This window comes from Corvus moneduloides, chromosome 11 (assembly GCF_009650955.1).
Source record: "Corvus moneduloides isolate bCorMon1 chromosome 11, bCorMon1.pri, whole genome shotgun sequence".
Lineage (NCBI taxonomy): Eukaryota > Metazoa > Chordata > Aves > Passeriformes > Corvidae > Corvus > Corvus moneduloides.
In genome coordinates this window covers 19,152,818-19,175,291 of record NC_045486.1, presented here as the reverse complement: position 1 = coordinate 19,175,291, position 22,474 = coordinate 19,152,818, and the positions used below count along the sequence as shown (strand labels likewise).

The 22,474-nt window shown below is 44.8% G+C and overlaps 1 protein-coding gene across 3 annotated transcripts in view; it reads right to left on the bottom strand.

Annotated features, from left to right (window-relative positions):
• Positions 1-986: 986 nt before the first annotated feature.
• Positions 987-22,474, bottom strand: part of SLC6A11 (solute carrier family 6 member 11) — an 87,010-nt gene continuing 65,522 nt past the window's right edge. For all 3 annotated transcript variants that reach the window (XM_032120650.1, XM_032120652.1, XM_032120651.1), the window contains exons 8-15: positions 18,284-18,387; positions 13,074-13,198; positions 11,311-11,423; positions 9,861-9,998; positions 7,782-7,884; positions 6,957-7,057; positions 5,555-5,725; positions 987-4,153 (exon numbers count right to left, since the gene is read on the bottom strand). In XM_032120650.1, coding sequence (XP_031976541.1) covers positions 4,001-4,153; positions 5,555-5,725; positions 6,957-7,057; positions 7,782-7,884; positions 9,861-9,998; positions 11,311-11,423; positions 13,074-13,198; positions 18,284-18,387 — 1,008 coding nt within the window. In that variant the 3' untranslated portion in view covers positions 987-4,000. The remainder of the gene's footprint in view (positions 4,154-5,554; positions 5,726-6,956; positions 7,058-7,781; positions 7,885-9,860; positions 9,999-11,310; positions 11,424-13,073; positions 13,199-18,283; positions 18,388-22,474) is intronic.

Genomic DNA, 22,474 nt, shown 5'->3' with positions numbered 1-22,474 from the left:
CCATCCCTGCCCTCTGGCAGTGGGCAGCCATTCTCCCTTCCCCAGACTCTTGTCCCCAGTCCCTCTCCAGCTCTCCTGGAGCCCCTTTAGGCACTGGAAGGGGCGCTGAGCTCTCTCTGGAGCCTTCTCCAGGTGAATCCCCCCAGCTCTCCCAGCCTGGCTCCAGAGCAGAGGGGCTTCAGCCCTTTCATCACTTTTGTGGCCTCCTTTGGATTTGTTCCAACAGCTCCACATCCTTCTTATGCCGGAGGCCGCAGAGCTGAATTCTCCAGGCACTCAGAAGAGCGTAAAAGCATCAAATCAGAGCACAGAAGATCATCAGGGGGACAGAGCACTGGCTGGGAGTGAGGCCGTGGCTGGGAGGTGATTTCAATCCAGCAGCTGGAAGATGCAATTCCCCTCCCTGAGACATCTCCCTCCAGCACCAGCATCCGTCTGGGCAGGGGGCTGGAGGCACTGGGAGCTTGGGTTGGGCTGGGTTTTCATCCCCAGCAGTTCCTGAAGCCACTCCCTGCATGGCTCTGACTCTGCCAGCGACACAAAGGGGCCCCAGCAAAACCAGCCATGAGTGTGAGGGAAGGGGCAGCAGCAGGAAAGTGGTGGCTGGTCTGCACCTTTCTTTCTATTTATATATATTTATATTTATACTTATATTTATATTTATTTATGTTTATACTATTTATAAATATGGCTATGTTATTTATATTTGTGCTTTATATTTGATCTATATTTATTTATGTCCATATTTTATAGAGAAATTCCTATTTAATAACGGTGACATGAAGTTGTGACAGCAGGGGGGTTCAGTTTCTCTCAGCCACAGATTTGCTGCATGACCTCAAACAAGTTACTAAACCTCCTCTTGTTTCTCAGTTCCCCATGTCAAATCAAGGGATATTTGTCTGCTCTACCAGGGTAGCTGTGATTACTTAATTCATACGGGGAGTGTCATGTAAATACATCGATATAAACTAAAATACACAGAATGGGGTTTGCCCATTTCCTTTAATTTTTGAGAACAAAGAGAGTAGATGAAATCTTGTGCCCTCCAAAACCAAACAGAATCTTTGTGCAAAATGTTACAGAGACCTTAGTGGCTGTTCATTTTTATTGCATTATTTTTAATAATACTGCAAATATTTCAGAAAAGGGCAGTTGGTTGCTACTGCATAAAAAAATCCTCACCACAGAGTTGGGTTTTTTGCATTTCCCCTTCATATAGTTCCAAAAAAAACCCCCAAACCAAACACAATTAGGAAATGTACCCTCCCACTTCCCTCCCCACAAAAAGAAAGAAAGAAAAAAAGGTTTTTAAAAATCAGTAAAGCGTTAAACAAGTCAGATATTAGGAGCACACAGAGCGCAGCACATCAGTAACACCGGGGATGCTTTAGACCATCCCAAGCCCTGCAGGGGTACAAAGCACAGCTGAAATGTTCATAGCAGCACAAGGAAGCAGCTCCCAGACACAGCACAGCCTTCCTGGAGCAGCTTGGATGAGGACAGCCCTCCAAAGGACTCAGACAAGGCACAGGACCCAAGTTTGTCCCCTACAGCAGCGTTCATCCCGATGCCAAGGGCTGCCTGTGCCCGTGTGGGGTCACCCTGTGCCCGTGGATGGCCCCAGGAGCAGGGGCTGCGCCTCTTGGCGCTTCCTTAGAATCCTGGTTGCTGAGGGAACGATGCTGAAATCGAAGCCAAGCACAGCCTAAAGGTGCATCTCCCTTCACTGATCAGAAAATGTCCTCACATTCTCCCTGCCAGGGACCACAGCCAAACCCACGGGCGGCTCTGGGGCCTTGGTTCTGCAGCCCGGGTGGGTGGAGAGCAAGCCCAGGAAGGGACAATGGGCCACAGACATTTATGACCCACCAGGACTTCCAAAAATGTACATTCCTAGATTTTGGGGTGTCAGTGTCAATTTAGTTTCTTCATTGCATATAAATCAATCTGTGGTTTCAGTTCTGGGGGAATTTCTCTCCCAGTATTGTTTTCCCATGGAACTGAGTTTTGGCTGCCTCTGAGGGAGGCCCAGCAGGCACAAAATGATGGTTCTGTGCCTTCCCAAATCCAGGTTCCTTCCAAATGGCCTGCCCCAAGCACCTCACAGTGGAGACACGCAAACAGGACTTAGAGGATTTGAAGTCCCTTGTTGGGTTTCCACCTTGCCACACACAAAATAATCCCCTAAAAATAAGATAAAGTAAAAATGAAATGGCTCTAGTAGATTTAATGAAGTGACTTGAGACAAAGCAGCTCCATGAAAATGCTTTTTTTTTAGGAAGTAACAACAAGAGCTCAGAGAAATGCTGGTTGCAGGTACAGTTCTAGCCAATATTAAGATATATTTAGTGATTTCTGGGGAAATACTTCCTCTGGAGAAGGCCAGGAGCCACTTCTGTTCCTAACAACTCCAGGTGCTGGTGTCTGAGCTTCAGTGGGCTGGAGCTGCAGAGAAGGCAGCAGGTTTTATGACATTTCTTCTGGGTTGTCTCTTGTCTCTCCCCTCCAATCCTGTGCAGTGTAGGATGCTGTTCCTCCGCAGGTTTCTCACACAACCATCAAATAACAAAAACAGGCCAAGAAAAATTGTCCAGAACGAACAACAGTGTTTGGAATATTATCAGGTAAAAAAACCCCACATCCTAAGACAGAGTTTAGAGGTTTTGATACCAGGCCATCTGCACACCTCCTGGAACAACCATCCAGCACCTGGATTCACATACAAAATCAGCTTTAAACCCAGGCAGTCACTCCAGCCTGACACGACAAACCCAGCACTGCTCCCTCTGTGACACCAAGGGGTCACAACATCCCTGTCTGAATCCCTTCCCCTGCACCACACAGAAATGACCTCCTGGGACTCCTGCAGAGATAAAGGACCATTGCTCCAACCTTCTGCTAAAGAAATTCCTGCTCTGACTTCAGTGCAAGCCTCAAGCCCATCCAGGGCAGAGGAATCAGTGCCTGTTCTGAGGGGACCTGGAAAGGACCTTGAAGAGGAATCAGAACACCCTGAGTTGGAAATGACCCACAAAGATCATCCAGTCCAACTCCTGGCCCTGCACAGGACACCCCAAAACCCCACGCTGTGCCAGCAGAGGAGCTGTGTAGTGCTACACATTGGCATTGTAGGATCCTGGATTCCTTTGGAGGGGAATGAGTTGTGCAGACAGAGAGAGCCCTAAACCTGCTCTTTTCCCCTCTGAACATCTCCTGCTCTGCAAAACAAAGTTGACCTCCTGTTGTAGGAGCACAGACAAGCAGGGGTCACTGCAGGGGCTGGGAAGTGCCAGCCAAAATGCAGGAACAGCCACCCACGGAGGAAAACGGAGAGGTTCGGGAGGTCTCCTGAGGAGTGCATCCTCTCAGAGACCAGGAACTTACAGCAGCAAGATTCAGAGCCCTTCAGAACCAGTCTCTGCCCAATCTCCAGGAAAACAGTGGCTCAGGATGGGCCCATTCCACATTTGCAGTCAAAGCTGGTGGAGGGTGGAGGGAAGGAGGTGGGAGCAGCTGAGGCGCTGTCGGCGTCACCAAACTCGCCCTGAAAGGAGATTTCTTCCCAAGCAAACCACAGGATGGGCTAGTCCCCTTTATATACACACATGGACAGCTGAAATGGCCTGAAATGCTTACAGGTTAGGAGATCTATACAACGTTACACCTGCCACAAATCAAAGTAGAAAAGTTTTACAGCACATTATACAGGTCCCTCTAAAGTCTAAAAAAAAAAAAAATCACCATATTACAAGAAGTCATCACTAACAGACCATATAATGCTATTTCTTTTTCTTTTACAGAATCATTACGTATAGAGTAATTTAAAAAAATCACTTTTTAAACAAGTATACAATTTTCACTTTAAAATTAACTGGTTAATAAAATTCTGTGCAAAACAAGCCAGCCTCTATAATTAAGTGAATTTATTTATTTCTTTATACAAAAAAAAAAAAACAAAAAAAAAACAAAAAAAAAAAAACAACAAAAAAAAGTTCTTTCAGAAATGTGTCTCCTTTTCTGTGATGGTGGAAATGGTGCCATCTCCTTTCAGTTTGGCGTCGCAGTCATTTATTGCTGCAATGTAGGCTCCTCCTCCCAGCTTGCCCCGCATTTTCAGGTCTGAGCTAGGTGTAATCAACTTCCTGAATTTCTAGAAAGTTGGAGAAATTGGAAATCATTATGTTTTTCTTGGTCACAGAAAATCATTATGCTTTTCTTGGCCACACCTCTCATTAACAGGTTGATTATAAAAGGCTTTTCTCTTTCATGTCTGCTTCTCACTTCCCTGTTGTGTGCAGCCACACAATTCTGGATAAATCCCACCAGACCAAAGAAGGCAAAGCTCAAACCAAAGTGAATTTTCATGCTGATTTAATCATCCCCTTCCATGAAGACACCCAGCACTGTGTCTGTTCTACGGGTACGTTTCGTTTCTCCTTTTATCATCAATGGATGTCCACTGAAAAAAGCAAATAAACCAGAGACAGCCAAGGTGTATTGAGCTGCAACAAAGAAAACTCTACATGTTCAGCCAAGAGCTTTCTCTTTTCTAGCAATGACATCCACAGCAGGGTTGCTGCTCACAGCAGGACATTGGCTCCCTGAGAAGCTCCCAGCTGTGATTAAAACAATCCTCTTGTGGTCCTTGCAGGGAAAAGATAACGACCTGTCTGCAGTGCTGCAGCTCCAGCAAAGTCTGCTCAGCTGCAGGGACAGCTGAGGCTGGAGCATTGAGGAAGGATTTCGTGGTTAGATTTGAGCAGACTTCTGTTTTTTGACATTCTAAGAAAAATATATCATGGAAAGTTCACTTTTAGCTTATATAGCCAGTAAAGATCTCCTAGGTAGTCTTCAGGCTCTGTTTAATCAGCTGAATGGAGTGGTTGCAATATGGACAAAACGAGGCTTTTCTGCAGTGTGAGAAATCCCAAAAGGCTGGATAAGGGTTTGTGGTTTTGTTCCTTCCATTATTGCCTCCTTCACTGCCTTTCTTTGCAGTTCCCACAGAAATGAGCAACCTTCCAAGCTTCAATTTGATAATAACCTCAGCCTAGACCTGAGCTAACCTGACACCAAATGTCAGAAAATTCTACTGAATCTCTTTATTTGTGTTTCTCACTTAGAGAGCTGAAATCAAGAAAACTGTCCAGAAAACAGGAATGTAGGCAACCCAGCTCCTGGAGAAAATGCTGGCAGCACAAACACTGGTTACTAAAACCATGGAAAAAGGCAGCTGACCTGAGGCAATGGCTGGTACAAACATTGTGGGATTTAAGGGATGTTACAGACACTTTAAGCTACAAGTTGAGCTGGGACAGAGCACCTTAAGTCAATAGTTTTGGTTAGTTTACCACTGGCTTACACCACTGGAGGCAAAAAACCCAACAGGAATTCAGAATAAACCAGAGAATGTTCAGAACTCTGGGTTTCCAGCAGCGACTGAGAGCCCTAACCCGGGGAACAGGGATGTGGCACTGCTGTTGTGACTAAAGGGTGCAGGTGAGGACTCCCACTCCCTTCCCAGCATCACTGATCTGCAAATCCCTCTCACCTCCAGGAAGGTGCCTTCTGTCTTCCAGAGTTTGATGCAGATCCACAGTGGGATGCAGACCATGGAGGAGAGGGCCATCATCCACCCTATGCCATAGCCCCAGTCAGGGTAGATGTACACATTGTTGTATTTCAGGGGCTTGTATTTCACCAGGAAAAAGATGAAGATTCCCTGAAACAAGCAGTGCTATTATTAGAGGTATTATCAGATTTGAGCAGACCCTGCCCTTGTTACAAGGACCTGACTGAGTGTTTAGGCCAGGCCAGGCTCCCTGAGGAGGGAAAGCAGAGGGAAGCTCTTCACTCAGAGAAAAAAACCCACCAGCAACATCCTCTTTTCTGTACAGCTTAAATAACACATCTCAGAGGCTCCTGCAGAAACGAACAACCTTTCAAGTTTAATCCTATTTGCCTCTGGATGACAATAAACCCTGCACTTTGATGGCAAACAGCACCTGGGCAGGAAAGATTAAGTTTTGCTACAGTGAACCAGCTGTGATTAAGTAACACGAGCTGGGTTCTCTCCAACCCGTCACAATGAAACAGAAAAGCCAAAATTTTTGAAGTTGCCTTAATCCACTGTATCTACACTTTTGCAGGCCAGTGCTTTCATCCTGCCAAAAGCCCTAAAAAATCTGTCTAAATTTCTAATCATCAGCTTGGACCATTTCAGTGTATGAAATAGAGAAAAGCTGCCATGTAATGCTCTCCGAAGTGGTAAAATTAGTGTACAAGAGCAAATGGTATAAAAGTCATTTCAGATTTGGTGCAAATGAGTCAGAAATGTTCCTAAGTTTGCAAATGAGAGTTCAAAGAAACCTGGATGTCCAGGTGCCCCAGCTCCTGTGGTTTGCAGTTGTCCTTATTTGAGCATGACACAGCTGGAAGGCGTGTGAGCATCTAATCCTCACTTTTAAGGGCAGTCAGATCACGCTGCTCTGGGAATTTTCTCCCTGTGACACTGCCACACATCTCCAGAGCTGGCACCAGCTTCCTTCCCCTCCTTCATGGCTGTGGGATGGGCTTTTGGCCTCCCCTATCACTTTTAAAAGTAAAAATGTCTACTCCTCCAAAGAGAGAGGGGAAAGGACCCAGCACAAGTCTGGAGGAGCTTGAGCTGTGTGTTGGCACACAAGGTGTACTAACTACAGGTCTCTCTTGTTCTGGCAAATGTTCATTTAGGCCCCTGGCATTATTTATTTCCTCTGGTTGTACATACTGAGGTTTTTCACAGAATATTTAACAACTTTTACAGATCCTACAGAGCGGGCTTTTTATTTGAAAGACGTGCTATGAATCAATAGGCATTTCTCTCAACAATTAGCAGCAGCAAAATTATTAAAAGAACGTACAGAAACCCCTCTTTCTATCTACAACAAGTTATTTGGACATTCTGTACTTACTGCACAAATACCTGGAGTTAGGACCATCCAGCACCATTTAATCAACGACACGGGTTTGTAGCCAATCATGTCTTCGATGTTATCATAAAAGCGATTGCTGCCTGCCCAAAACACAAGGGAAAAGCAGATGTAGAGTGCACATGGAAGGGGTTGGCCAGCTCAGGATTTAAAGCAGTGAGAGGAAAGCACAAAGCTGGGAAGGCTGAAGCTGCTGCCTCTTTCCCTGGAAAACTCCTCCCGTCCATCTGCCCCATGCTCGTGGCAGGGGTGGATATAAAATTCCTGCTGCTATAAAAACTTCTGGTGCTATAAAACTTCTGTTCAACTGCATTTATTCCATACAGGTCATCATATCTCTTATCAGAGAGGGAGATTTGATTAGAGTGGCACAAGCTGTCACTAAAATATTAACATTGCATTTAGTCCTGCTCTCCGCTTTCCTCCACGCCTTTAGTTTTGCTTTCCTTCAAAGCATGTAGAAACCCAAAATATTCTGCTTAGTTCATTTATTCTCTTCACTGTGGAATCAGGTTGTAAACAACCCCAGTTAACGAGTATATATTTTATTTATAAATGTATTTAGATGCTAGGAGCTCACGTGTGAACCCAGGGGTAGCTGGGCACAAGTGATTTGCAGTTCCTATGTCATTTTACAAAGTGAAATTGTCCAGAGTGTGCATCTTCATGGAGAAAAAGGCATTCCTGATTTTTTGGAGGCATGGGAACGTGGAGGGCCCCATTCCATAAGGATACAAGGTCCTCACTTTGCTTTTATGCAAAGAGAAAACTTTGCTAAGAAGACCAGAGCAATTTCCAGGCACTCACCGTACACCCAGCCTATGCAGACACACTCAAATATGGCAACAAAGAGCAGGCACATCCCACTGGCTGCATAGGAGTCAAAGAGCTGAAAGACATACATCCCACCCTGGAAGGGAAAAACAGGAAAGGGAAACAAATCTTGTGTTGGCAGCGGCGGGAATATTTCATAGCAAATCTGTTTTAATTACACAGTCATGCTGTTGGCTCCCTGGCAAGCTTCCTACTCAAGCTGGTTCTTCTTGAACAGAGAATATTCATTTCTCAGGATTTTTTTACTCTTCACTCATTTTAGGGTGGTAAATCTGGAGTGGAGAGAAGTAAATTTGATTTTTTTTTGTAAATTCTCTCCCACCTCTCTGCTTTTACCTCCATTTGTTATCACATCAAGCTGTAGATATTCCCAGGTGCTTCTGACCTCCAGATCCTGCTATTCGTATGCAAAATAGTCAGCTAAAATGTGGGGAAAGAAGGTAAAATCTGTAGCTACCAAAATCCCTCTCTGTTGGTGTAGGGACTGTAAAATGAGTAAAGTGACCTAAAAAGTGTGAGTGTAGCTCACAGCCTTTAAGCCACTTGGCTGAAACAAGTCTTTATTATCTGTCGCAAAGAAAAAGCAATAAGAATCATCCAATCATTATATTATATACAATGGTTATTATATATTATATATAATGGTTATTATATATTACATATAATAGTTATTATATATTACATATAATGGTTATTGTTTTATACACAATATATATTATGGTTAAAATAGTTAAAATGATATAGATAATATTACACTACTTTTTATGTGAGGTACTTAATCATTTATCACATCTGCATTTAATATTGAAATAATGAGGAGGAACGGTCCACAAGAGAGAATTTCAATGGAAAGGAATCCTAAGGAAGGAAAGAGGGGCTTGAGATGAGCTGAATTTAATGTTTTTTGGGGAGCTCATGAGATCCACTACATCTCAGACAACTTTCTGCAGATAGAAGAGAATCCTAAAAATAGGAAGAAAACTAAGTTTCTACTGCAAAGTCATCATGGTGAGGCTCAGCAAATACCTGAGCAAAATGCAAATTTAGAAATCCACTACAACAGCACAAGGTAAGGACAACAAAATTGCTGCAGGATATTCCTGCAGTTTGGAGAACTTGCATCCCCTTCACTCTTCATGTTAATATTTCTTTTAGCCTGGATATCTTGATAATATCTCTCTGTGCTCTGCCCAATATGTGCACTGTGAGGGGTTATTCCAAGATTTCCCATTTTCACAGCAAAGATGATTTATTTCACTGAGAGTAAGAATGATTCCAGGTAGATGTAAAGTATATAAGAATATAAAGCTTCTGCTCAACGCATTAGTTCACACAGAGAATTGTACCTCTTATCAGAGAGGGAGGTTTGATTGGTGCAACTAAAATATTAATGTTCCAAGTTCCAGATCACTCTGAGTTGGAAGGGACCCACAAGGATCATGGAGCCCAGCTCTTCAGTGAATGGCCCACCTGGGGGTAGAACCCTCGACCTTGGTGTTATCAGCACCAAGCTCTGACCACCCCAGCTCATTCCAGTGCCCATGGGATGGATGGGCTGACACCCTGGGAATTTTTGGGTTAGAATATCCCAAAGCAAACATCCTGCTTTGTTTGGGAAAAAAAGTTCTGCTCAGAGATTGGCTGCACTGATTGACATGGCCTGGTGATACAGAAACCAAAGATGTTTTAATTTTCTCTATTCACTTTACTTCATCTTCTTTACTGTTCTTTCCATCCAGAATGCGGCTGTTCATGCCCAGGGTAAGCAAGCAGAAACCATGACTGATGTGTGTGGCTGGCTGGCGCAGAGCAGATGGAATTTCCTTGGCTAAGCTGTGTATTTCTGATTAAAACATCTCCTAAGCCCAGCTGACAACACAAGGACACTTTTCCCATTTCAGGTGTCCCACAGGAGCTGAGAATGGGCTCTCAAGTATTTCCTTGTCACATTCCTGACAGGGAGATTTGTCTGTGGCAAAGATTCTCGTGTTTTATCTCTTGTGGTTATAAACACAAACCCAATTCTTTTCCTCTGCACAAGTCAGTGCTTACCTCAGTCAGCATGATGAGGCCAAGGAAGTAGGACACGATGGAGAGGCCGAGGATGAGCAGCTCCCTCCTGTAGCCCCTGCGGAACACCTTGGGGTACATGTCCACCACAGCTGTCACGATGCTTTCCACACACACAAACTGCAACAAAGAACAGCAAACACCAATGAAAGCTGTGTCCCCTCTGCTGCTGGGATTGGGATTTGCCACCAAACACTTCAAATATCCTCCCACATTTTCATCAGAGAGAGTGGATGATCCCTGGGGACACTCCATAAGCACAAGCTCAAACTGAGAGGAACATTTTAGAATGAAAAAGTCCAAAGTTATGGAGTTCCACCAAATTCAAACGGTTGGATTCTCTAACATTATCTCAGAGCGCATTTGCCCTGCAGCAGGTGGATTAAATGAAAATTAAATCTTTCAAATATGGCTTGAATGGGAATTAAATAATGTACAAACCCTTCATGGCATTGTGTCACTCCAAGCACTTTTGCCATGCACCTTCCAACCTGCTAAAGGAGCAGCAGGGCTGGGGGAAACTTCTCTCCATTTACCAGAAGAGAGAAGTTCCCCAGAGCTGTTGAGTGCCCAGGCCAGGTACCTCTAAGGAGGGAGGGCAGGAACATGTTCAGTGTCTTTAAACATCAGCAAAAAGCAAAAGGCCTGAGCTTCTGACTCAGGGCTCTGAAGCAAGGTTTCTAAAACAGGCCCCAAAATTAATGCCCCAATGACATTGGAATAGTCAAGAGCAGAATCCAGAAATTGCTCACTTTAAAAAAAAAAAACCAAAACCCAAAACTTTTAAAAACCTCTTACATCATTAAAAAGAGCAGTTATTAAAACATTAGGTTTAATGATTGGAAATGTCACGCAGAACAAGCACTGCTGAGCTTTAGAATCACAAACTTTCTGAACCCAGTCATGCCAAGGGCTGAGCTGCATGCTAAAAATCCCAGCCACTTCACATTTTTCTTCAGGCAGCCTTTGCAATTTTTACAGTCACACAGGGACAACAACTCCTCTGCTGCCCCTTTGCTGCAGGATATGACTACACGTTCTTTGCTATGGTATCTTGCAGTAAAAATACACCATAGAAAATTGCATTGTCACTATCTGATATTCGGCTTCAAAATTCATTGCAAAGTGCTTTAAAAATGGGCAAAGACATGCTGGTATTTTACTGAACCGTGAATTTTGATCAGCCCCGTTGAAGTTCAGACTGATTTCCATGTTAATAATGAAAGCTGGAGTCAGGCTGAACCAGCCTTTAAAGTGGATCGTGGAGGAATATCCAGCATCACAACTAAGATTTAAAATAGGGACTTGAGTGGAAGCTCTCAAGCAAAGAATTAAGTTAGGGTTCAGTCTTTCATCAGGGTGGTGCTGCTTAGGTGTGATGTCCACGTGCTGGGGAGGCTGCCAAAGCACTGAAATGGGGTTTGTTTCATACCTGACTGTCCAGTCCCAGGAAAATGAGCATCATGAAGAACAGAGCTGCCCACAGAGGAGACAGAGGCATCATGGTGACAGCTTTAGGGTAAGCAATGAATGCAAGTCCTGGTCCTGAAAAGGAATAAAGAAATGAAAAGTTTACACTTGTGGGGGAGTTTGAGATGGAGTTCAGCTCCTGCAGAGCAGCCTGAGCTGTGGGAGAACAGCACTGCTGACATCAAAATTGTGGCTCTGGCTGAGCAGGGCTCACTCAGCATCACTCATCAAACTCTTTTGGCTGGACACACCCATTTTGTCACTTTTCCTGTTCCCTTCCTCATCCCACTGGGGCAGCTGAGTGGATGAACAGCAGTGTGGATGCTCAGCTGCTGCTGAGGGTCAGCCCACCACACCCTGATCCTTCTTTCATGGCAGGTAAGAGGAGCTAAACCCAAGACTGAAAACCTTGACAAACTCTGCGTCTCTCACAGTCTAAACAACTGGTGTTGAGGCTTATCAGAAATGGAGGCTTGCTTGGCACAGCTCTGCCTGCATCCTGCCCAAAGGATGCTCAGCCTCTGTTCAGACATCCCAGTGCTTTATGGTCCCCTTTTTTGTGTGGATGTGCATCTACGAGCATCCCTGGATAAATCATAGCGTGTGGTCCTGTGATTGCCTTATATAACTTAGGAACATATCTTGGAATCTTTATTTTTTTCCTAACCTGGTGCAAGGCAAACGTTGGTTCCCATCCTGCTCCGTGTCTTTGGGTGCTGCTGCTGGTGTGTGACACTGGCTACATATTTAGAGAAATCTTCGAAACAGAACGCTTTTGTAACAGCACAGATAACTTCTCAGATCTGCTAAGATACCTTCTCACCTTGCTCATGTTTTTCTGTTTTTATTTATCTAGGCCTGCTTTTTATGAAGCCAGCCAGCTTTCAAAGCAGGGGTACAGAGGCCCTCTCCCAGCCGATAGAGGAGAACTCTGTGCTCCTGCTGCAATAACTTCAGTGAAGACCTGTCACACACTGCTGCTTCTTCACTAAAAGCAGCATTTACAGGCTCCTATAATTGAGTGTCAGCCAGTTGTGTTGAGGACTTTAGGAAAAGAGAAATATTTTCCAGCAGAAGAATATCAGTGGAGCTCTGCTCCTTTTGCAGCTTTCCTGGGACTAACGCCATGAGAGTCCTTTCTCCTCCTCAACAGCTCAGCATTGCTTTGGGGTTTTTTCTGGGAAGCCTCTTGTTCTTTTTCTTCTGATTGAGGATGTTACAGCCATAAAGGGGTGGAGTAACCTCCACTGGATGCCCAGCTCCAATGGTGGTTGTGGATGGGTAATTTTTCATAAATCTGGGCCTGTGTGTCTGTCTGCTTTCTCATTTTAACAGCTGTAGGTTTTTTTCATTAATATCCTTTTTCATTTTCTTTTTCCAGAAGGAAGAAATATCTGTGGATTTCAGCCTGTCTCACTGGAAGAAGATGGAATGCAGATGAGGATTAACACTCACAACCGAGTTTACCTCTGCCAGACAACATTCTGGATGCTCAGCTGGCGTCAGTTTGTGTGGCAGGGGCTCCTTGACTTTATGAATTTGGTTCTATGCACAGCAACATTTGCATTTTTCACACACAAATGTATGGCCACAAAAATAGTTCAGAACTCTTCCTGCAGTGGTCACTCCATGGAGTCAGCTCAGGCACATGGCACAGACCAAGAGCTCTGATCACAACCTCAGAGGCATTTTTTGTCAACTCAGAAATCTGCTTTTGGAACTTACCTGATTCTGCAACTTCTGCAATGGGCACGCCTTGCTCATAAGCCATAAATCCAAGAACTGAAAAGATAGCAAAACCAGCAACAAAGCTTGTGCCACTGTTCAAGCAGCAGAGCATGATGCAGTCTCTGAAAATATAAATAAAAAACACTGCAGTTGATCTCCAGAGCTGGGGTTTCTTTCATCCACTGAGCCAGAGGACTGACAGAACCCTGGACTGCAGGAATGGAAAGCAAGTTGGTCATTAACAGGAAGGTCCCAACTCAAAGTGCTCCTTAGAGCAGCCAGGGATTATCACATGCAGGAGGACACCATCAGAATAACCTTGCTTGTGTTTTAACTGCTGGAATTGCAAACTCGCTCACAGTTTTCCAATAGAATCTTTAAAAACCACGTAAAACTACTGTAAGAATGGTGCTAAGAACAATTTCTCCATAGTAATTGTACTAATATATTCTAGAGGGTGTGAACTCATTTATAAACTTGATAAAAATGGTATCATTTGTTTCCTGGGGATAAAAACTATCCTATGGTCAGAGCTCATCTCCTTCTATCCCAGTTACAGAATATTGACAAAATATATCCGTGTAAAATACAGCTCCAGTTTGGTTTAGAGACATATTTAAGGGACTGTGGGAATGAAAAGCACTGTACAGAATCTAGGAAGTGTGTGCACACCTAAAAAAGTGCCTAAAATAGGCAAAGGCATTGCAGGGACAGCGATCCCTCAGACAAACACATCCCGCACTTCAAACCACGACAAGGCCAAGGTGAGGAAGGATTTCTTTGCCCAGAAACGTCACAAGAGTAAATCACTTTAGAGAAAGGGAAGATCCTCTTGCAGAAAGGTGTGAATTTCCCCAGAGCCCAGGGAAATCTCATTGTTCATGCTGCTCTGACAGCTCTCCAGGCATGACAGATGAGGAGGCAGTGATGATTTATCCTGACAGCCACTCCTTTAAGACTGTTTGCCATGAGAGACAGCCGTGTACTAGAGAAAGTAATAATCTAACCCAGATGTCTGAAAGAAATTAGGGTTCTATCCCACTGAAACACAAGGCAAGCCTGGAGCTGTCTCGAGCCCATCCCTTAATCCCCATCCCACTGTGGCTCTGAAGCAAATTCTTGTGCAAGTATTCATGAGAAGAAAGGACCCTGTAAAATCCAGCAGGTTCTGAATCCACAGCTGCAGTAATTCAGTCGTGGATCACATCTTTGTCACAGATTTGGTGCTGAGAATCAGAGACAATTCCTGCTTTAAAGCTATTCATTCCCTCAAAACTTCTCTGCTAATCTCCCTGTTTTGCTGCTTGTCTCATTTAGTATTCTTATCCTGTAACATCACCTCATCAGTTTTTGGAGCTGAAAGTGAGGTGACCAGTTCCAGCACCTTGTTCCTTCACCAATGAGCCCTGCACTGTCTTCCACATCTGTCCCAAACTCTTCTGCCACCACTGGGACTCACCTGAGCACCAGGCACACACATTCCCTGGCAGGGAGCCTGACACTCCTGAGCTGCAAATCCAGGGATCAGCTAAGCCTCTGGGCCATGGGAGGCTTTGGCGCCCTCTCATCACCTCAGCTGTACTTAATTTTAGCTATTATTTTGGGAAGGTTTTATGTTTTCATCGTTTCAATCATTTCAGAGTAAAATTAATCTCTGTGGCACATCATCTACAAATTGCTAAAATTTGCCCAGTAATGAAAAAAAGTGAATATTCCCATTTGTAATGAAGACTCAGACAGGAACAAGGGCAGTGATGTTCACACTTCTTTCATGCCTGGACTCTCTCTCTGTTCATTTGCAGTGAAATACTTGCTGAAAATACAATTGCAACCTTTATTTATTTGTTTTTCATATGAAATTCTTCCTGTGGTTTTGCCCAGCCAGGACAGTTCTACACTTTGGCTGTTTTAAAGCAAAACAGCAATCCAAAAGAAAGGACTGAGGAGCCCAGAGGCCTTTGTGCTTTGCAGAGAAACAAAACATGAAAAACCAGCCCCTTCCCAACCTTCTCAGTGCATTTCAGCTCTGGAGAGCTCTGGAGGGACTCTCACCCCAGGAGCTGGTGAGTTCGACACCGAGAAATTAAAACTGTGATGAAACCCTGTCGATAAGAGAGGTCAGAAAGATGAATTTTATAACCCTCTGGTGGGGGGAAAGGGAGACACTGCTGGGGGGGGATGCAGCCAGATGATGCCTCCACTGGGCACAGGCTGTTTTCTTCAGATAAGATTTGGCTTAGGTAATTCCCTGCTTCAAATGCAGCCTGAACAACCAGATATTTCCTTCTGAGGAATGCTGTGGCTCAGGGTATTTGAGAGCTGCTGGTTCCTGAGTGGGATATAAAGGCTGGAGCCCCTGGCAGGGTCAGCTGCTCCCTCTTGAAGCAGGTCCAGGGGCAGAGCCCAGCTGGACAATCCCACAGAACAAGAGCATCCCAGGGATCTCCACTCTCAGGGAGGTCTGGGAAACCACAGCACTGGGGACAAACTACCTGCAGAATAAACACACCTTTCTCCAAGGAAATGGGGAAAAGAGGATTTTCATCCCCTCCAGCCGGTGAGGGGCCTGTTCTTTTCAGATAACACCACCCTGGCTGAATCATTTCACCCACAGATGGAACACAGCTCCTCTGGGGACCCCAATAAAAATATAACCTGCAATTCCCTTCCTTTGTCTTTGCAGGAACTCCACCAACTCCCCAACTCCTGGCTTTTATGCCACAGGCAGAAGCAACCTGTAGTCCAGTCTTTTTTCTCTGCTCTGGGAAGAAAAACTGGAAGGGGGATCTGGATCCATTGATTGTGAAACCAATGAGTTTTAAAACACAAATGCTCAAGAACCGTCGGGAAGACAACATGAATTTTTTATGCGCACCCTTGGCAGGAGGACACCAGAGCCTGGATGAAGCCCTGACTGATGTCAAGTGAAAGGAAAACTTCACATTTTTATGAAAACTTCACAATCTTCCAAATTAAACTCCTACCAATCACCTGAATAATTCAAGATGTGCATCACTTCTCCTCTCCCTGCCTGACAGGCAGGACACTTGTGGAAATTCATCCTGCCTTCCTTAAGGAGCCTCTCCAAGCCCACAGAGCCCCTGGCATCCCTCCAGTCCCTTCCTTCCCTTTATGGATCCCATCAACACCAATTCCCATTTCTCTTTTCCTCCTAGACTAGAAACTTGACAAAGGACAAATCCTCAGGTCTTAAAAGTTTCATCCATGTGTGAAATCACTCCTTTCTCTCCTGCCTCACAGTGGGAACAGGGGAGCTGACCCCGGACTTGTACCTGGGAGTGCATTTGGGTTTCTGAGCTTGATAAAAATTAGAGGGAACATCAGTACACCTGTCTTTTATCCCTGTGGGGAAACACTGCCTGCTGAAGGCACTGCCAGGCCTTCCATCTTCTCAGAGGAATCACTCTGGATAGAAACTCTGGGACATCCAGGGAGGAGCTGTATTTATGTTTTTCTATGAAATGCACATAAGGATAATAAAAACTAATTTCCTATTCAAAGGTATGAAGTGACTTTTGCAATTCATTTACGAGGTTAATGAATTAAATCAGGTTTAAATCTTAAATTCACAAGACCCACGTGCCATCCAGATTTTCCCATTTCCCACTGAAATACCTCTTGCCATTATATTCCACTGCAATTTTCCCTCAGGAAAAAAAAGAGCAAACCAGAGCAGAAAAAAGTCGATGTTATGATCAGACTGTGGGGGTTGCAGGAGGCAAACCCCCAGCTTGTTTTTATTTTTTTAAAGCTCTGGTTAGAATACAAAATTGTGCTTTCCACATCACAGCTCTGTTTGTGTCTTGCCCTGCTCAGCTCAGCCACGTTCTGCACTTCCCTGCACCACCCCTTCCCTCAGACTCCTGTCAGGATACATTAACATCTACTACCCAGCTGGAAAACTTGGGAAATGTTTTGTGAGGGGGACTGTGGAGCCTGGATGCAGTGAAAGGTGTTCTGCTGCAGCATCCTGCTCGGGAGCCTTAGAGCAGAGCTGCACAAGCTGAGCTCCCTGGTCAGAGGGAAGGAAGGAAGGAAAATTCCACAAGCACACACATCCAAACTCCTGCTTTTTGCAGCGGGTTACAAAACCTCAGGAAAAGCATTCCTGCACTCCTCGAGGCAGTGACAATTTCTAGTTGGGATACAACTGGAAAGAAATAGAAATAAAGCTGAGTAAGAGAGGAAAGGGAGTGGTGTCCTTGCTAAAGCATCACTTGTGCTAATCAGGGAAAAGGTTCATTAACAATGCTCTGTGGGGTGGCTGTGAAGGTTGTAGGGGACTCACATCCCTTTCTGCAGGAGAAGATTTTGTCTTGTTCAGACATGGAAAGAAGGAGGCATTTCCTAAAACTGCCTCCTGAGCTGTCCAAGTAAAACTGTAATTTAGAGTTAAATATTTTTGGGAGGTTTGGGGATGGTTTTTTGGGGTTCTTTCACTTTTGGACTGTGTTATTTCCTTTACAGAAACATGAAATTTTAATTCTCCACCTGGAGATCTTAATGGAGTCACTACAACCAAACTGTCCTTGTAGGAATTGTAGGAAATCTGATTCAATAACCATGGATTCCAGAAGAAAAGAGTAAAGCTCATCTTGCTGCCCACACCAGTACCATGAAATGAGGATTTTGTGCAAGTCATATCCTTTGGGCATTGATTCAGGGGAGATTAAAACCTCCTGAAGTCATCAGTAATTCCCTCCTTGGGAATATAGAGATAAGCCATGAAGTGCTGCCCATTCCCTCTGGGCTAGGGCCTGCAAACTTCCCCAAAAAATGGGGAAAAGTGACAATCAGGGCGTGGACCAAACTGAGGTGATTTTTAATGACAATTTTTTGGTAGTATTTTTTTAAAGAGCACCTTAAATAATGCGCACACATGCAATTATACCTGTCTGAAATTCTGTATTTTTGCATGAGATTTGTATCCCTGTGCATACTGAGGGGCTATGCAAGGGTCAGATATGCCCAAAAAGGGATGAAAACACCACATTTTGGAGCAGAGTTCCTCTGGGGCAGTACCAAGAAACATTACAGGTCTCTGTCCTATGAAAACACGTGCGTGGGCTTATGGTTACCCATGGAAAAGGAAAAGAGAAGGGATTCCAAGTGAAGCTCAGTGCATGGACACTTCCACCCCTGCAAATTGCCCCCCAAAAGCAGAACTGCAGCGTGGCAGGTGTTACCTGTAGCAGTTGTTGTTGTAGTTGTTGTAGCTCCCCAGGGCTGTCAGGCACCCCAAGCAGATGGCGTAGGAGAAAAAGATCTGTGTGCCAGCATCCACCCACACCTGCAGACAGAGAACAGGGAGGGCTTCAGAAAGCAGCCAGGAGAAGTCACCCTCGTGCCAAATATCGGCTGCAAATCCACAGAGGAGGCTCTGCAGGTCAACAGAGTCTGGCAAACCTTTCACAAATCACAACCTCAAAAGAAAAACATGCTGAGAGTGAAATCCCCCTCCCCATCCCAAGGGTGTAAACGAGGAGTAGCTCAGCTGATCTTTACAGGCTCAGCCTAAAGTAGAAAGGGAAGACAAAATTCCTAGAGAACCTCATCCATTGAATTCTTTAATGGCTTTTATATGGTGTCAGTAACTGCAGCCTAAATAAAATCATCTGCATTTATCTCACTCCAGTAGGATTGTTATTCATTCAAACTTAAAAACTCAGTGTGAATAAATGCTCTAAAGGCAAAATGAGCCACTCCTAGATAGCACATAAATTAAGCTGGGGAAAGAAAGGATCACTTATCCAGGGAAAGGATTTTATAGCAATAGTCAATGGATCCAACAAGTACAAAGTTATGGTGCTGGTCACCATACAATCAAGAAAAGGTTCTGTGGAGCTCAACAAGTCAGTAGCTTTGTAATATCATTGTGGGAACATTTACATCCTACAGTGATGCAAACACTTAATTCTAAATCAGAGAAAAGAAGAAGAAAGCGTGAGTTGACACAGTGAGATTCTTCTCCTCACAGCAACCTCAGAATATTAACGGGTAGGTTCACCTTGCTTTAAAAGTGTTGCAATAAAGCAATTTATTTCACTTGACCAGTGTGGGTGTGTTCCCACTGGAGCTGAAGGTACCCCTTGAAGCCTTGGCTTTTCCAAGGGAGTGATGTGGAGAACCCAAACCCACACAGCTGCATTATGATTTCCAATACAATAAAATCTTGCTCCTGTTTTCCTGGGAAAAATGATCTCTTGAAGTTCTTTGTTAAAGCAGAGCAATCAAAGCACCAAACCCTGACTGCTAACCAGAGGCAGTGGCTGTGAGGCCATTCCCTGTCGAGGTTGGAGCCAGGGAAGAGGCAACACAGGGAAGGATTTCAGGACTAACAACAGCCATCAAACCCTCCTGAACACACGAAGGGGATGTGCTTGTTTAACATGTGATCAAGTGAGACCTTGCTCTCTGGAGTTGTTGAGTGTTTCTGTTTAGAAATAACATTAAGATCACATTTGATTTACATCAGTGGCTTAAAGGGTTTCACTGCTGTCACCCTGAATAAGACACAGCTGGTTTCATCCCAGAGCTGCACCATCGCTGAGGAAAAGCTGCACACGGAGAGGCTTTTGACAGACAGGCTCTTTAACAAGACTGGAAGCTCCCAAAAAGCTGGAAGGAGCATGGGTCAGCTGAAAATGCACCATCTTCTGGGGCCCAGGCAAAAGCTGGGAAACTGGATCAGCACATGGATCCTTCCCTTCCTGCCCTTCCACAGTTGCAGGGGAGGGTAGAGCACTCAGAGGAGCAACAGCCCTTCCTGCTGGCACAGCTCCCACGAGGCTGATTATTCCTTGGAATGCCAGTCCTGGTGGAAGTGGGGGCAAACGAGAGCTGTGCTGGAAGGGAGGAGCTCCAGAGCTGCTCGAGCAGAGGAGCAGAGAGCAAATCCCTCTGGAGGTCCTGTGTTCCCAGACAGAAAAGCAGATCAAACTCTGGCCACAAGTGATGCTATTTCCTTCAGAGAAAACAAAGACTGTGGCAGCCCACGGTGAATCAGCCTAAAAAGTGACAAACACTTTATGAGAAACATCGAAACATCTGCACAGAAATATTCACATATTCTGTAAAACTGGAATCAGACTGAAGAGAGTTTTTGTTGCACTCTATAGCATCAGTCTGGAAATTCCTCCAGAACTTAGGGCTGATGTTTAAACAGGAATGGAGAGCAATTTTATCTGCTGAATGGAATAATACAATCAGTAGAGCCTCTTTTGGGTTGTACACTCAGAGGACCAGGGACATTTAATTTGTTCAGGTTTCTAAAATGGCAAAAAGTGATCAGCAAAGTGGCAAAAGGAACATAAATTTAGAACTCCCAGGTAGATTAGATTGCTGGTAGCTGAAAAAACACAAGAGCTGGATTTTTGCCAGACATGCCAACATTTCCAAGCCATGCAGGTGACATTTCAGATCAGTTCTCCATCTCCTTGCTCCAACAGCGAGGAACCATTTGACATCTATCCTTGGACTGCAGTGCTCAGGTCATGGCTGGGGAACCTGGTGAGCTCCCCACATTGTTTATGAGTCTGTGTGACCCCAGTTTAGCCATTCACAAAATACACCTCAGGGGAATTGTTCTCATTCCCACTTGTGGTGGGCACAGATGGGCCCTTGTAGACACCAATCCCACATCCAGGTGCCATCCAGGTGCCACCCACCCAGCCCATGGCCACAAAACCATTATGGGTTATTTCTGAGAACGCTGGGTCTGCCTTAGACCAGAAGCCTTTCCATGGAATGAAGGTAGCACAGTTCTGCAGAACAATGACATTCTGAAGGGCAGGGACACAGAGGACACTGCCAGCAACCCTGGGGCAGCAGCTGGGACTAAAGAGGACATTTGTCTGGAAGGTGACACAGCTCAATACTTTTCTGGCATGAGTAAAGTCCAGAGGAAAGGACCTGGACCAGAGAAGACCCTGTCTGTGCTTTATGAACTGTGCACCTTGAAAACCCTTTGGTCACTGCTAATTAATTCAATTTAGCACTCACACACTTGGGATTGGAACTGTTTTATAGTTTCTACCAGCTCCTACTTTAAAGGATGGAGCTAAGCCTTTGTCAGCTTTTTTAATCACATGTAAAATGTTTCCATGCCAAACAAGATTAAAATTAAAGTACAAAACCTTTGGTAACTGACCCTAATATTTGAAAAATCCCAGTGCCAAAGGTCAGGACCTTTGTATCTCCTGTGTTGTGTTTTTTTCCCCTGTTACAGTTTTATCCTCCAGCCGGGTGGAGTGCTGAGCACACAGCACAGCCACTGCTCCAGCTCCTTCCTGGACAGGAATCAGTGCCTTCCCCAAGCCCCTGTGATGAGCTCTGTTCCCAAAAGGAGAAGGGGATGTAACTCCACGGCATCCCTGCTTTCTCCCAGCAGGAATGAGGCAGGAGGGTGAGAGGCTGTGAATCTTCCCATCTTGTGAGCGGGAAGGGAAAGCAGAGCCCTGATCCCCACTCCAGGGCATTCCCACACTCCAGCAACAGCTTTCCTGCCTCACACCATGAGCTCTCACACAGCAGCCTCAGCTGATAACTCCTGTTGGTACAAACAATCCCACAAAACAATAAACAGGAGCATTTTCTACTAAAAATGGAAAGTGCTGCTTGGCAAAGTCCAGCTCTCAAAAGCTGGCCATACCCACACTTTAAGTCTGTCTGGGTAACCTTAACTTGGCCTTCTTGTGGCAGGTGCAGGACACAATCTTCACTTCCATGAGTGCTTTCTGTGCCCAGGGAGATGAATTGAGCTGGACAAACACAGGATGCTGCTGTCTGGAGGATGCCTTGCCTCCTTTGTAGCTCCTGCAGTGAAAGCAGGATAAGGAAGAAAGAAGGGGGATGTGCTGTAGTGCAGACAACAGAACCCTGGTCTGGAGAATTAGGTCCTTTTCATGTCCCTGCTATAAAGTTTCTAAGGGATGTTATGTCCATAAATCACTTCAGGCAACTTTTTCTCACGTGTTTCTTAACTTGGCTATCCTCTAATGGGTGTCCAAAGTGAAGGACAAAGTGACTGGGCACTCACTGTTGCAGATAAAGTGAATTAAAGTCACTTCTTGAACAACTAAAAAACCGCAATTTCAAACTGAAAATCCCCAAAAGAGTGGCAGCCCCTCATTTCAGTCTCAATATAAACGTCTTTCTGTCAGTAGGATGGGCTCATGCCACATACTGAAAATAAAATAACCCACATTTCTGCAGCACGTGACCAGTGCAGAAATAAGTCCTTTTGCAAGGCTGAGCCATTTTTTTTTTTGGTGATGCTCAAGCCCCATGCAGTGAATTTAGAGGGCCAAGCAAGGAGTGAGAGGGATAAAACAAAATATTGCATAACTGTCCTGAGATGAGCTTAGTGCCTGAACAAA